Source organism: Pseudophryne corroboree, chromosome 9 (assembly GCF_028390025.1).
Source record: "Pseudophryne corroboree isolate aPseCor3 chromosome 9, aPseCor3.hap2, whole genome shotgun sequence".
Lineage (NCBI taxonomy): Eukaryota > Metazoa > Chordata > Amphibia > Anura > Myobatrachidae > Pseudophryne > Pseudophryne corroboree.
Genome location: NC_086452.1, coordinates 4,426,816 through 4,443,446, shown reverse-complemented (window position 1 = coordinate 4,443,446; position 16,631 = coordinate 4,426,816). Strand labels below are relative to the sequence as shown.

Sequence of the window (16,631 nt, the reverse complement as noted above, 5' to 3'; positions counted from 1 at the left end):
AGCGATTGACTCGGAATGACCCCCCATGTACACTATATACAGGTAGCATTAATATCAATTACCATCAACACTACAACTATTATAAACACCCCACACAGGAACCCTCCACCCCCTGACAGTCAAGAGTCACCTCAGACAGTGCGCGAGCATGGACAGCGGCACAGCTGTGAGACTCCGGTGGGTGAGCTGCCAATGGGAGAGGTACTGCTGAGAGGTTTGCTGACCATGTGGCCTGATGGTCCTCTACCCGCAAGGGTAGGGCGCATCACCGACAAATCACCGGGTTCCAACCTTCACATCAACTGCATGCCGGTAAGTGACCAGGCTCTAGCCACCACACAAACCGCATGTCTGGGACGGCTCCAGAGGAAGCATGTGCATTGGCTGGATATCTCTAGCTGGCCTCTCCTCAGTGAAATTCATTGCTGGCAGGTTTTATGGTAGCTCTGTTGTATGAGCCTGGTCAGGACCCAAGTCTCCTAAAACCAGCTCACACAGTTTCTGGTGCAACTTCCCTTAATCCCTCAGCCCACTGCCCAGACTGGGCTGAGGGATTCTGAATCCCAGGATGTAAATGTGTCCTGGACAGCCTGGAATCCAAATGTCCCTGAACACATTTTGTAGCAGAAGAACATCAAATTGCAGAGGAACTGCGGTTGTCCTTGCGACTTTGGTGTGCGATTCCCCTGTGGGTGGTGGGATCATCACATACCTCCCCCTTCTTAAATCCAGTTTGTGGGGGCTGAATCCTGGATTGGGCACGGTGGGGATTGGATCAGGTTCCTCCTGTTGGGACAGCCCATCTTCATTGGCATGGTCCTTCCACTTTTTGTGAGAGATAGAGAAGTTTGGAGGACCAAACTCCACTGTAAGTCCCCCTTTTTCCTCGGAGGTTGTGTGCAGCCAGCTCAGAGTATTATGAACTCTTTCCCATACAGATAAGGCTGGAGCTTCTTTATGGCCCATACAATCACTAAGCACGCCTTCCCGATGGTGGCGTATGCCCTCTCTCGCGCAACTATTGGGTTGTCTCATCCATCCTCCCACACTTGCCTTAGGGGGTCATTCCAAGTTGATCGCACGCTAGCTATTTTTTGCAGCGCTGCGATCAGATAGTCGCCGCCTATAGGGGAGTGTGCAAGTGTGCGATCGCATGTGCAGCCGAGCGGTACAAACAGCAGTATATCATCTGCGAACAGACTGACTTTTAATTCATGATCCGCTATAGTAATTCCAGAGAATGATGGTAGGTTACGTAAGGCAATCGTCAGGGGTTCAATCGCTATTGCGAACAATAGGGGAGATATGGGGCATCCTTGCCTAGTACCCCTTCCTAACAATACAGGGTTGGAGAGAAAACCACTGCATAAAATACGAGAGCTGGGGGCTGAATATAAAGTCTGCAGAACATTGGTCAGACCCGGCGGGAACCCAAACCTCGCCAGAGTGGTGTACAGAAGATCCCCGCTTACTAGATTGAAAGTCTTTTCGGCATCTATAGATAAGAGAAAATGCAGGTCTGGGTTCCCGTTGGAGTCCAACCAATGCGCCACCGCTAAAACCTTTAGAATATTACCTGTAGAATGTCTCCCAGTAATAAAACCGGTTTGATCCAGGTGGACCATCGTAGGGAGCAAAATTTTCAATCTATCCGCTATAATTTTTGTGAGCAATTTGTAGCCCACGTTCAATAAGGATATTGGCCTGTAGGATCCAGGAAGGTGCAGGTCCTTACCAGGCTTGGGAAGAAGACAGATAATGGCATCATTAAAGTATAAAGGGACCTTATGTGATAACAGAATGGCATTAAAGACTGACGTCAGAGGGATCATTAGTTTAGGCCAGTGATTTTCAACCTTTTTTTACTCGCGGCACACCGAACAATAATTTAAAATTGCCAAGGCACACCATCCGTTCCCCACAGAAAAAAACAAAACACACACATTGGCCCTCACAGTAAAAAAAAAATCCACACATACATTGGCCTACACAGAAAAACAATCACATTGCTCCCCACATGAATCATGTTGCTCACACATAAATCAATCACATTTCTCCCCACATAAACCCTATTGCTCCCCACATGAATTATTCACATTTGTTCCCCCCATAAATCCATAAATTCTTATTCTCCCAAAATAAATCCTATTGAAATCCTATTGTTCCCCACAGGAGAAATAAAACAACAAATATTAGCCCCTACTGGTTAGCTGTCCTCGTCCCTGTCCCTCAGTGGCGGGGGTAGTTCATAGTGGAGTGCTGCGAATACTGAGCAGGGTGCGGTCGGGCTGGTGTGGATGTGGGTGGGAAAGGAAATCTGTGTATGCAAGCGGGAACTGGAAGATGTGTATGCAGGTGGGTGGGCTGGCTGGGTGGTGAGACGTGGCGGCCGTGACCTATGATATCACACTGCCGCGTCATCAAGGCATAGGTCACGGCCGGAGGATGACTGATCCTCTAAGAAAAGCCCGGGCCAACAGTTCACTCTGAAGGTGCAGGAAGCTGCTCTGGCTCCGCGGCACACCTTGCAACTGGTCGCGGCACACTAGTGTGCCACGGCACATTGGTTGAAAAAGCCTGGTTTAGGCAATAGTAATTTATAATATTCCCCTGATAAGCCATCTGGGCCATGGGATTTAAGTGATTTAAAATGTTTAATGGCTTTTTCCACTTCTAGAGCAGTAATAGGTGAACAAATAGTCGCCGCCAGAGGCGGCGGCAATTATGGGGGGGTGATTGAATCCCAGAATGATGACTTAGCAGCCTCATCAATGGGAGGGGGGCTATACAAATCCGTATAAAGCTCAGTAAGTACCTGTGCTATATCTTTGAATGTTGAGGCTAAGGTGTTATCTGGGCGTTTAAGTGGTTGAATGAGTGTGACTGGCGAGGCACCTTTTAATAAGTTGGAGAGAAGTTTGCCCATTTTATTACCAAAACGGTAAAACCTTCGATTTTTATAAAAAGTATGTTTTTCACCTAGAGAGGTCATAACCACATCAAAGGCAACCTTAGCATCAAGGTAGGAACGTTTAGAAATGGGAGAGGGCGACTGTTTCAATCTCTGGTAGGCTTCAGTCAGTTGCTGCTGAGAGCGTTTGAAGTCAGCTGTAAATTGTTTCTTTTTGCGAGATACATATTCTATGATACGCCCTCCTATAACCGCTTTAGAAGCCTGCCAGAAAGTCAATGGGTCAGTCTGAGCCATATGAGAATTATCATTACTATAGTTATCCCAGAACACCTCTAATTCTTTGTGGAAATCAATAGAGGAGGAAAAGTACCAGCGTTTATAGGTGCCCACATCTAGTTTGGAGGAGATAGAAAGGGCACAAGACAAACATATAAAAACAAAGAACAATAGAAGAGACTCCAAGGAAGAGTATCTTCTAACAGAACATACATGATGACTTCCCGGCGGGAAGACTAGGATAGAAAAGGTTGGGAGTCTAGGAGCTCCTAGCCACTACTGCCTCATAAACAGATGAGGGAAAATAAACCTCTGAACCTCAACAATAAGCATTTCCAAGAGACAAACCAGTAAACAACCACATTGGTAGATGTAGGAATTATTCTATAGAAGTCCTGCAACCAAGAACCAACATATGATGGTCAGAACCATAACAGTCACATACAACAGCGATTAGCAACATATAATATCCGTCATACATCACAGCAGAGGGAATGCACAAGCTGTAACAAAGACGTAGGCAGGAACGGCATCTAAGGAATAAAGGTGTCAAAGGCACGGTGGAGAGAGACATTCAGCCCAAATCAGTAGCTTCATCAGTGAGAAAGGCCTCTGCGTCATCCGGTGTATTGAAGTCTTTAAACGAGTTACCGTCAAAGATTTGCAATCTTGCTGGGTAAAGGAGGGCAAATTTCCGGCCTGCAGCTACCAACTTAGAACAGATCAGTAAGAAAGCCTTCCTCAGTCTTGTTAACTCCGGGGAGTAATCTTGAAACAGAAGCAGTTTAGCCCCTTCCCATGATAAATCTCTTTTACGATGAGACGCCGACCACAGGGCTTCTTTGTGGAGGAAGTTCAGGCATTTAAACAACACTGCACATGGCCTGGTATCGGAATTGGAGGGCCTGTTAGGGCCAGTTCTGTGAGCCCGTTCAATAACCAGATCCATACAGACATATTGTATATCCAACAGCTCAGGAAGGGAATGGCGAATAAATTGGTATAAAGCAGGACCGTGAACCGAGTCGGGCAAGCCAATCAGGCACATGTTATTTCTGCACAACCTATTTTCTAGGTCGTCGAGCTTCGCCAAGACCTGTAAATCAGATCTTTGGAGTTTTACAGTAGATTCCTTTAAATCCACTATATCTTGAAAATTATAGCCCACTGTTTGCTCTGTGTGAACCACACGCTTCGTAAGCTGCTTATACTGACTTTTAATATCCAGCACCACTTGCTGTAACGCTGCAGCCTGAGCCTGTTCCTGCAGTAAGGGTTGGACTGTCTCTTTAACAGCCTTAACAATGTGCCCATATGAGAGAGTGGACCCAGCAGACCTAGCGGGCATGAGAGGGGTCGCATCAGGAGTCAAGGACTTAAGAGGTCTTTTATGTACCTGTAGTTCCACAGGCGCGCCTGCATGCTCTGAAGATTCGGGACCTAGTGCTGCTGCGGCAGCCATCTTAGGTGTGGGGCTGCGGTCCCCATCATGCTTGGAGCAGGGAGGCTTTCCAGACATGCCTCCGGACAGATACTTCTCCATAAACACGGAGAGAGACATCCGGGAGGCTGTAGCACTGGTGAGGCACCGGCAGGGACGCCCAGTTGGGCGGTATGCGGGGTAGAAGGTGGCGGGCCCCCGGAGCTAGCAGGAAGCGCGTCTACTCCATGCGCTGCCGAACCCGGAAGTTCGGTTCTTGTGACTTCTAACAGGTCTGGGAGGGGATCCAGCTTTGTCTTTCCCATAGGCTGGCAGCACACAACATCAATTTAGAATTTCATAATTTTACAATCTATAAGAAATTATAAAAATGTAACTTTAGTATATATTCCCATATGTTTTCTGTCTACATAAGCCTTCAGTCTGTTTATGTGGAAAACGCTCCACTGACAGCCCTCGTTGTCAAGGGCCACTATGTAATTAACCAGGGCCTTCCGCTCCAAAACAATGTATGGACCCAGGAAGCTGGGCCGCAGTTTGTTTTGCCATACTAGGATGAGGACCATCAATTTATGCCCAAGGACCACTTCCCAATCCCCTGGCATGCTGGTTGTACCTCTCCTTTTAGCTATGCTGGACTTGGGCCAAGTGTTCCCCGACTAGCCCCATTACCTGCATCATCCAGGATTACAGTTGTTCAGCGTACTGCAGGATGGGCTGTTGGGGTCCTGGAAGGTACCTTCCTATCCATCCTTTATCAGGTTTAGGGACCCCCTACATGATGGCAAAATAATAGATCGGGAGTAACAGGGGTTCAGGAGGTGCCAGTGTCTTTGAGTCCAGTTACCTCATAGCCCTCAACCCACATGGGCTACATGTGGCCCCATATGTTTCTTTGGGTAACCCTACCTTGGCCCACCACCACGACAACTACATAAACTCCTTCACAGTCCTCATCACCTTCAGTGTAAAGTTACTCTAATTCACCCACATCTCTGCCAGTCAAAGTGCCGCCTATAGGGTGACAGATACAAGATGAGCCTGAGCTCTTGGGCAGTTCCATTACTGCCCACACTTGTAGCAGACATGGGGTCTAGCAAGTGGCCGGATCCCCTGCCTAGTGGGCACAGAGCTGGCCAGTGAAGGTCTTTGGGGTTCCCACTATGAAATGGCTGTCTTGGCTGGGTGCTTCATGGCCTGGAGGACAGTATAGTGGGCCTGTGCACCCCTGCAAGAGTAGTAAGGGATGAGTTCCTCTGGCCAGGCCGGTTGTCCAGGAATAATTCCGCCATTCAGGCTGCAGTTTTTAAGGTTGACTAGGTTGCAGTCAGAAGTCCACTCACGAAGGTTAATGGGCAATTGGTCTATGAGTTGTTATAGCACCATCAAGTCTGTAATCTGCCATGCACTAACCACCTGCTTTCCCTCTGTCTATTTCCTGAAGAGGCATCATATGTGTGTGCTGTATTCCATGTAAGAGCTCCCCTCCTTCTTCTGGGCTTCCCAGAACTGCTGGTGGCAGGTCTCAGTGGTGTTCCGGAATCGGGCCAGTAGCGCATTCCTAAGCTCAGTGTATTCACTGCATGCCTGGCTACTGAACCCTTGGTAAACTTCCAGGGCCTTCCTGGGCAAGCTGGGTTCCAACTACTTAAGCCAGTAATTTTGCCCAACTTGGTGAAGCCACATCAAGTTCTCAAACATTTGGAGATGGGTATCAATGTCAGTTTTAGCCTCCCTGAATGGTGGGGCATCCCGAAAACCTGGGTAGCCAGCACCAGCAACTTCAGGACTGACTACAAGACAGTGGCCCTTTGCTTATCAGTGGCCCTTTCCCCCAAGATGTTGAGGACATACTAGTTAGGTCTGGATCTTCCTTCAGCAATGCACAGTTCCACTGATCCAGGCCTTCGGAGGGGGGGCCCCTCTGTTTCAGCATCTCTGCCAGCAGGTTGGGTTTGCACCCACTCCCCGAGCTGGCCAATGAGAATCTCCCTGATGTCAGAGCCCATGCATAGGACCATTACAATACTTTGGCTTGCTTGCCCTGCAGAGCTTGGGTGTATACAAATATGGACCGCTAGCTTTGCTCTGACTTTGAGACTGTGTGATCCCCACTGCTTTCCACCAGATGTTAGTATACCGGGTCTGTGTGTGCGTTATTCTCACCTATCGCCCATCAGGCAGCCGTTATAGCTCTCGCACGGTACCCAGGTTACTTTATGGGTTCTGGGATTACACAATAGCAAGGTACAAAAATAAGAATTTACTTACCGATAATTCTATTTCTCGTAGTCCGTAGTGGATGCTGGGGTCTCCGTCAGGACCATGGGGTTTAGCGGCTCCGCAGGAGACAGGGCACAATAATAAAAGCTTTAGGATCAGGTGGTGTGCACTGGCTCCTCCCCCTATGACCCTCCTCCAAGCCTCAGTTAGGATACTGTGCCCGGACGAGCGTGCATAATAAGGAAGGATATTGAATCCCGGGTAAGACTCATACCAGCCACACCAATCACACCGTACAACCTGTGATCTGAACCCAGTTAACAGTATGATAACAACGAAGGAGCCTCTGAAAAGATGGCTCACAACAAGAATAACCCGATTTTTGTAACAATAACTATGTACAAGTATTGCAGACAATCCGCACTTGGGATGGGCGCCCAGCATCCACTACGGACTACGAGAAATAGAATTATCGGTAAGTAAATTCTTATTTTCTCTAACGTCCTAAGTGGATGCTGGGGACTCCGTCAGGACCATGGGGATTATACCAAAGCTCCCAAACGGGCGGGAGAGTGCGGATGACTCTGCAGCACCGAATGAGAGAACTCCAGGTCCTCCTCAGTCAGGGTGTGCCCCTGACCAAGTAGCAGCTCGGCAAAGTTGTAAAGCCGAGACCCCTCGGGCAGCCGCCCAAGATGAGCCCACTTCCTTGTGGAATGGGCTTTTACTGATTTTGGCTGTGGCAAGCCTGCCACAGAATGTGCAAGCTGAATTGTACTACAAATCCAGCGAGCAATCGTCTGCTTAGAAGCAGGAGCACCCATCTTGTTGGGTGCATACAGGCTAAACAGCGAGTCAGATTTTCTGACTCCAGTCGTCCTGGAAACATATATTTTCAGGGCCCTGACAACGTCAAGTAACTTGGAGTCCTCCAAGTCCCTAGTAGCCGCAGGTACCACAATAGGTTGGTTCATGTGAAAAACAGAAAACACCTTAAGGAGAAATTGAGGACGAGTCCTCAATTCTGCCCTGTCAGAATGAAAATTAAGTAAGGGCTTTTATATGATAAAGCCGCTCATTCTGACACACGCCTGGCTGAAGCCAGGGCTAATAGAATCTTCACCTTCCATGTGAAATATTTTAATTCCACAGTGGTGAGTGGATCAAACCAATGTGACTTTAGGAAACTCAAAACAACATTGAGATCCCAAGGTGCCACTGGGGGCACAAAAGGAGGCTGTATATGCAGTACCCCTTTTACAAACGTCTGAACTTCAGGCACTGAAGCCAGTTCTTTCTGGAAGAAATTCGACAGGGTCGAAATTTGAACCTTAATGGACCCTAATTTTAGGCCCATAGACAGTCCTGTTTTCAGGAAATGTAGGAAACGACCCAGTTGGAATTCCTCTGTAGGGACCTTCTTGGCCTCACACCACGCAACATATTTTCGCCAAATGCGGTGAAAATGTTTTGCGGTTACATCCTTCCTGGCTTCGACCAGGGTAGGGATGACTTCATCTGGAATGCCCTTTCAGGATCCGGCGTTCAACTGCCATGCCGTCAAACGCAGCCGCGGTAAGTCTTGGAACAGACAAAGCCCCTGCTGGAGCAGGTCCTTTCTTAAAGGTAGAGGCCACGGTTCTTCCGTGAGCATCTCTTGAAGTTCCGGGTACCAAGTCCTTCTTGACCCATCCGGAACCACGAGTATCGTTCTTACTCATCTCCTTCTTATGATTCTCAGTATTTTTGGTATGAGATGCATAGGAGGGAACACATACCCTGACTGGTACACCCACAGTGTTACCAGAGCGTCCACCGCTATTGCCTGAGGGTCCCTTGACCTGGCGCAATATTTGTCTAGTTTTTTGTTCAGGCGGGACGCCATCATGTCCACCTTTGGTTTTTCCCAACGGTTTACAATCATGTGGAAGACTTCCCGCTGAAGTCCCCACTCTCCCGGGTGGAGGTTATGCCTGCTGAGGAAGTCTGCTTCCCAGTTTTCCACTCCCGGAATTAACACTGCTGAGAGTGTTATCACATGATTTTTCGCCCAGCGAAGAATCCTTGCAGTTTCTGCCATTTCCCTCCTGCTTCATGTGCCGCCCTGTCTGTTTACGTGGGCGACTGCCGTGATGTTGTCCCACTGGATCAATACCGGCTGACCTTGAAGCAGAGGTCTTGCTAAGCTTAGAGCCTTGTAAATTGCCCTTAGCTCCAGTATATTTATGTGGAGAGAAGTCTCCAGACTTGATCACACTCCCTGGAAATTTTTTCCTTGTGTGACTGCTCCACAGCCACTCAGGCTGGCATCCGTGGTCACCAGGACCCAGTCCTGAATGTCGAATCTGCGGCCCTTTCATAGATGAGCACTCTGCAGCCACCGCAGAAGAAAACACCCTTGTCCTTGGAGACAGGGTTATCCGCTGATGCATCTGAAGATGCGATCCGGACCATTTTCCCAGCAGATTCCACTGAAAGGTTCTTGCGTGAAATCTACCGAATGGGATCGCTTTGTAAGAAACCACCATTTTTCACAGGACCCTTGTGCAATGATGCACTGATACTTTTCCTGGTTTTAGGAGGTTCCATCCTGACTAGCTCGGATAACTCCCTGGCCTTCTTCTCCGGGAGAAAACATCCTTTTCTGGACTGTGTCCAGAATCATTCCTAGGAACATTAGACGTGTCGTCGGAAAAAGCTGCGATTTTGGAATATTTAGAATCCACTCGTGCTGTCGTAGAACTACTTGAGATAGTGCTAATCCGACCGCCAATTGTTCTCTGGACCTTGCCCTTATCAGGAAAGCGTCCATATTTCTTTTAGGAAGAATCATCATTTCGGCCATTACCATGGTAAAGACCCGGGGTGCCGTGGACAATCCAAACGGCAGCGTCTGAACTGATAGTGACAGTTCTGTACCACGAACCTGAGATACCCTTGGTGAGAAGGGCAAATTTTGGACATGTAGGTAAGCGTCCCTGATATCCAGTGACACCATATCGTCCTGGTTCGCTATCACTGCTCTGAGTGACTCCATCTTGATTTGAACCCTTGTATGTAATTGTTCAAATCTTTTAGATCTCACCGAGCCGTTTGGCTTCAGTACCACAATATAGTGTGGAATAATACCCCTTCCCTTGTTGTAGGAGGGGTACTTTGATTATCACCTGCTGGGAATACAGCCTGTGAACTTTTTTTCCAATACTGCCTCCCTGTCGGAGGGAGACGTTGGTAAAGCAGACTTCAGGAACTTGTGAGGGGAAGACGTCTCGAATTTCCAATGTACACCTGGGATACTACGTGTAGGATCCAGGAGTCCACTTGCGAGTGAGCCCACTGCGTGCTGAAACTCTTGAGATGACCCCCCACCGCACCTGAGTCCGCTTGTATGGCCCCAGCGTCATGCTGCGGACTTGGCAGAAGCTGTGGAGGACTTCTGTTCCTGGGAATGGGCTGCCTGCTGCAGTCTTCTTCCCTTTCCTCTAACCCTGGGCAGATATGACTGGCCTTTTGCCCGCCTGCCTTTATGGGTACGAAAGGACTGAGACTGAAAAGACTGTGTCCTTTTCTGCTGAGATGTGACTTGGGGTAACAAAAGTGGATTTTCCAGCTGTTGCCATGGCCACCAGGTCCGATGGACCGCCCCTTTATACGGCAATACTTCCATGTGCCGTCTGGAATCTGCATCACCTGACCACTGTCGTGTCTATAAACATCGTCTGGCAGATATGGACATCACATCTAGTCTCGATGCCAGAATGCAAATATCCCTCTGCGCATCTCGCATATATAGAAATGCATCCTTAAAATGCTCTATAGTCAATAAAATATTGTTCCTGTCAAGGGTATCAATATTTTCAGTCAGGAAATCCGACCAAGCCCCCCCAGCGCTGCACATCCAGGCTGAGGCGATTGCTGGTCGTAGTATAACACCAGTATGTGTGTATATACTTTTTAGGATATTTTTCAGCTTCCTATCAGCTGGCTCTTTGAGGGCGGCCGTATCTGGAGACGGTAACGCCACTTGTTTTTATAAGCGTGTGAGCGCCTTATCCACCCTAAGGTGTGTTTCCCAACTCGCCCTCACTTCTGGCGGGAAAGGGTATACCTCCAATAATTTTCTATCGGAGGAAACCCACGTATCATCACACACTTTAATTTATCTGATTCAGGAAAAACTACAAGTAGATTATTCCCACCCTACATAATACCCTTATTTGTGGTACTTGTAGTATCAGAAATATGTAACACCTCCTTCATTGCCCTTAACATGTAACGTGTGGCCCTAAAGGAAAATACGTTTGTTTCTTCACCGTCGACACTGAAGTCAGTGTCCGTGTCTGTGTCTGTGTCGACCAACTGAGGTAAATGGGCGTTTTTACAAGCCCCTGACGGTGTCTGAGACGCCTGGACAGGTACTAATTTGTTTGCCGGCCGTCTCATGTCGTCAACCGACCTTGCATCGTGTTGACATTATCACGTAATTCCTAAATAAGCCATCCATTCCGGTGTCGACTCCCTAGAGAGTGACATCACCAATACAGGCAATTTGCTCCGCCTCCTCACCAACATCGTCCTCCTACATGTCGACACACACGTACCGACACACAGCACACACACAGGGAATGCTCTGATAGAGGACAGGACCCCACTAGCCCTTTGGGGAGACAGAGGGAGAGTTTGCCAGCACACACCAAAAACGCTATAATTATACAGGGACAACCCCTTATACAAGTGTTTTCCCTTATAGCATTTTCACATATGTAATCATATCGCCAAATAAGTGCCCCCCCTCTCTGTTTTAACCCTGTTTCTGTAGTGCAGTGCAGGGGAGAGCCTGGGAGCCTTCCTCACAGCAGAGCTGAGCAGGAAAATGGCGCCGTGTGCTGAGGAGAATAGGCCCCGCCCCCTAAAACGGCGGGCTCTTCTCCCGGAGTTTGTGAGATCTGGCAGGGGTTAAATACATCCATATAGCCTCAAGGGCTATATGTGATGTATTTTAGCCATAAAAAAGGTATAATACATTGCTGCCCAGGGCGCCCCCCCCAGCGCCCTGCACCCTCAGTGACCGCTGGTATGAAGTGTGCTGACAACAATGGCGCACAGCTGCAGTGCTGTGCGCTACCTTATGAAGACTGAAAGTCTTCTGCCGCCTGTTTCTGGACCTCTGGACCTCTTCAACTTCGGCATCTGCAAGGGGGGTCGGCGGCACGGCTCCGGGACGAACCCCAGGGTGAGACCTGTGTTCCGACTCCCTCTGGAGCTAATGGTGTCCAGTAGCCTAAGAAGCAAATCCATCCTGCACGCAGGTGAGTTTACTTCTCTCCCCTAAGTCCCTCGTAGCAGTGAGCCTGTTGCCAGCAGGACTCACTGAAAATAAAAAACCTAACTTAAACTTTTATTCTAAGCAGCTCAGGAGAGCCACCTAGATTGCACCCTTCTCGGCCGGGCACAAAAATCTAACTGAGGCTTGGAGGAGGGTCATAGGGGGAGGAGCCAGTGCACACCACCTGATCCTAAAGCTTTTATTATTGTGCCCTGTCTCCTGCGGAGCCGCTAAACCCCATGGTCCTGACGGAGTCCCCAGCATCCACTTAGGACGTTAGAGAAAGCACCTTTATTACACACAGTGTAGGTATACATGTAAACCGTCACCACACTATGTACACTATATACAGGTAGCATTAATATCAATTACCATCAACACTACAACTATTATAAACACCACACACAGGAACCCTCCACCCCCTGACAGTCAAGAGTCACCTCAGACAGTGCGCGAGCATGGACAGCGGCACAGCTGTGAGACTCCGGTGGGTGAGCTGCCAATGGGAGAGGTACTGCTGAGACATTTGCTGATCATGTGGCCTGATGGTCCTCTACCCGCAAGGGTAGGGCGCATCACCGACAAATCACCGGGCTCCAACCTTCACATCAACCGCATGCCTGGGACAGCTCCAGAGGGAGAATACACCTTGGCTGGGTATCTTTCGCTGGCCTTTCTTCAAGAAGTCCATTGCTGACAGCTCTGCCGTATAAGCCTGGTCAGGACCCAAAGTCTCCTAAAACCAGCTCACAATTGTTGTTTCTCTGGAACAGAGAGCACACAGTCTCTGGTGCAGCTCCCTTTTATACCTCAGTCCAGTATCGGGAATCCCAAGATGTAAATGTGTCCTGGACAGCCGGGATTCCAAATGTCTCTGCAGTTCATAGTTTATGGCTAGATAGATAGATAGATAGATAGATAGATAGATAGATAGATACATGAGATGGATACAGAGATATATTATGATCAATATATTATGAAGATAGAGAGATAGATAGAGAGATAGATAGATAGATAGATAGATAGATAGATAGATAGATAGATAGATAGATACAGTGCATCCGGAAAGTAATCACAGCGCTTCACTTTATTCACATTTTGTTATGTTACAGCCTTATTCCAAAATGGTATAAATGAATCCCCCCCCCTAAATTCTACAGACAATACACCATAATGACAACGTGAAAAAAGTTTAAAAAGAAAAAACTAAGAAATCACATGTACATAAGTATTCACAGCCTTTGCCATGAAGCTCAAAATTGAGCTCAGGTGCATCCTGTTTCCACTGATCAACCTTGAGATGTTCCTACAGCTTAATTTGAGTCCATCTGTGGTAAATTCAGTTGACTGGACATGATTTGGAAAGGAACACACCTGTCTATATAAGGTCCCACACTTGACAGTGCATGTCTGAGCACAAACCAAGCAAGAAGTCAAAGGAATTGTCTGTAGACCTCTGAGACTGGCTATCTTACTATCTACACCAGCCATCTTCAGCAGCTCCGGCTCAATAAGAACCAGGTTCCTTTTCCCAGTTTCCAGATCCGGGTGGTTGTTGGTGATTTAAGAGCTTGTTTGAGAACTTTTTTCTAGGTTCTCAGACCATCTGGTAATTATCTGTGGATCTACTGTGGCTGCCATTGTTTTAATACATACTTGTTGTATGTTTATATCTTGTATGATGTTTTATTAAATTTTTATGCTGTCTGCACATTTTCCCCTCTATCTTACATATATGCGGATATATCTGATCAATGAATGAGGTGGAAAGCCTGGATTTCTGAAATTGAATTCAGCCATAGAAGGGACGTATGGTCTAAATTTAGTATTACACACTAAATTTGTGGCGCCTTGTGATACTTTACTCCTATCCTTTTCTCTGAGACAGGGTTGTCTCAAGGCACAAATCTGGGGAAGGGTACAGAAAAATATCTCCTGCGGTCCCAATGAGCACAGTGCCCTCATCATCCGGAAATGGAAGAAGTTTGCAACCACCAGGACTCTTCCTAGAGCTGGCCAGCCGTCTAAACTGAGTGATCGGGAGAGAAGGGCCCTAGTTAGGGAGGTGACCAAGAACCTGATGGTCACTCTGTGAGAACTGCAGCATTCCTCTGTGGAGAGAGGAGAACCTTCCAGAAGGACAACCATCTCTGCAGCTATCCACCAATCAGGCCTGTATGGTAGAGTGGCCAGCAGGAAGCCACACCTTAGTAAAAAGCACATGGCAGCCCACCTGGAGTTTGCCAAAATGTACCTGAAGGACTCTCAGACCATGAGAAACAAAATTCCCTGGTCTGATGAGACAAAGATTGAACTGTTTGACGTTAATACCAACCGTCATGTTTGGAGGAAACCAGGCACAGCTCATCACCAGGCCAATGCCATCCCTACAGTGAAGCATGGTGGTGGCAGCATCATGCTGCGGTGTTGTTTTTCAGCAGCAGGAACTGGGAGACTAGTCAGGATAGAGGGAAAGATGAATGCAGCAATGTACAGAGACATCCTGGATGAAAACCTGCTCCAGAGCACTCTTGACCTCAGACTGGGGCGACGGTTCATCTTTCAGCAGGACAACGACCCTAAGCACACAGCCAAGACATCAAAGGAGTGGCTTCAGGACAACTCTGTGAATGTCCTTGAGTGGCCCAGCCAGAGCCCAGACTTGAATCCAATTGAACATCTCTGGGGAGATCTGAAAATGGCTGTGCACCGACGCTTCCCATCCAACCTGATGGAGCTTAAGAGGTGCTGCAAAGAGGAATGGGCGAAACTGCCCAAAGATAGGTGTGCCAAGCTTGTGGCATCATATTCAAAAAGACTCGAGGCTGTAATTGCTGCCAAAGGTGCATCAACAAAGTATTGAGCAAAGGCTGTGAATACTTTCGTACATGTGATTTCTTAGTTTTTTCTTTTTAATAAATTTGCAAAAATCTCAAAAAATCTTTTTCACGTTGTCATTATGGGGTATTGTGTGTAGAATTTTGAGGGGAAAATTAATTTATTCCATTTTGGAATAAGGCTGTAACATAACAAAATGTGGAAAAAGTGAAATGCTGTGAATACTTTCCAGATGCACTGTAGATATAGGTATTCTCTATACTTACTTAGAGTTATGTTTCATCTTTTCCTGTCATCTTCCTCTTCATCATCCTCTTTCTGTTCCTCCTTTTTGGCAGAGACTTTAGGCACGGCCAGGTTACTCTCAATGTCCAGGACCTGCAGCTTGTCTAGGCCCTGGAAGGCGCTCTCGCTCACTGAGCCAGGGGACAGCATGTTGAACCTACAGAGACATAAAGAATCATTGTCTGTGACTTCATGTTATGCTCATTTATAACCGGGATGCTTCAGCTTCGGCTACCTGAGGAAGATTCCTTTTATATTAGGGGTAGATTCAAAGGCGCTGTCAGACACGGTCACTATCCTGTTATTCTGCAGGTACAGGTATTCCAGGGACTCCGGCAGGTCGGGCGGTACGTAGGACAGATGGTTTCCTGACAAATCTAGCAGCTGAAAGCAATAGAACATAAATACAGTATATATCTATTCTATATTCAATGATCAAATATTGAGATTCAGTTACATTATGTTTAATATTCGCAGACACAAACCAATGACATGTACAGATATGAGCAGAACGTCATCGGTTACCCTCAGACAGGACGCTTTACACTATGGACGTTGTGGATTCTGACGACAGGAGACATAGACAACTGATCATGGAGCCACATTTATATCTACTGTGTCACACGGTTCCTTACATGTGTGATCCCAGGATGTGTATTATATAATAGAGGGCCACACTCAAAGACGTGCGCACCGAAGGGCCAGATCAGATGTAATGTCACCCAGTAGAGCTGAATGTAAGTCATGCGTGTTATGTGTTACATGATGCAGGAGGACATGCACAATGCTGTAATATGTTATACAGAGACCCCTGACCTCCAAGTATTGCTCCATACTGACCATATACAGCCCCATGCCACCATATACTCAGCTCCCAGACCCATGTACACCAGTCTCCTGCCCACCATATACTCCTCAGCTCCAAGCCTCATGTACACTAGTCTCCTGCCCACCATATACTCCTCAGCTCCCAGCCCCATGTACACCAGTCTCCTGCCCACCATATACTCCTCAGCTCCAAGCCTCATGTACACCAGTCTCCTGCCCACCATATACTCCTCAGCTCCCAGCCCCATGTACACCAGTCTCCTGCCCACCATATACTCCTCAGCTCCCAGCCCCATGTACACCAGTCTCCTGCCCACCATATACTCCTCAGCTCCCAGCCTCATGTACACCAGTCTCCTGCCCACCATATACTCCTCAGCTCCCAACCTCAAGTACACCAGTCTCCTGCCCACCATATACTCCTCAGCTCCCAACCTCAAGTACACCAGTCTCCTGCCCACCATATACTCCTCAGCTCCCAACCTCAAGTACACTAGTCT

The 16,631-nt window shown here is 47.7% G+C and overlaps 1 protein-coding gene across 2 annotated transcripts in view; it reads right to left on the bottom strand.

Annotated features, from left to right (window-relative positions):
* PODN (podocan) overlaps positions 1-16,631 on the bottom strand; it is a 213,581-nt gene that overhangs the window by 3,350 nt on the left and 193,600 nt on the right. For both annotated transcript variants that reach the window (XM_063938900.1, XM_063938899.1), the window contains exons 9-10: positions 15,539-15,687; positions 15,285-15,460 (exon numbers count right to left, since the gene is read on the bottom strand). In XM_063938900.1, coding sequence (XP_063794970.1) covers positions 15,298-15,460; positions 15,539-15,687 — 312 coding nt within the window. In that variant the 3' untranslated portion in view covers positions 15,285-15,297. The remainder of the gene's footprint in view (positions 1-15,284; positions 15,461-15,538; positions 15,688-16,631) is intronic.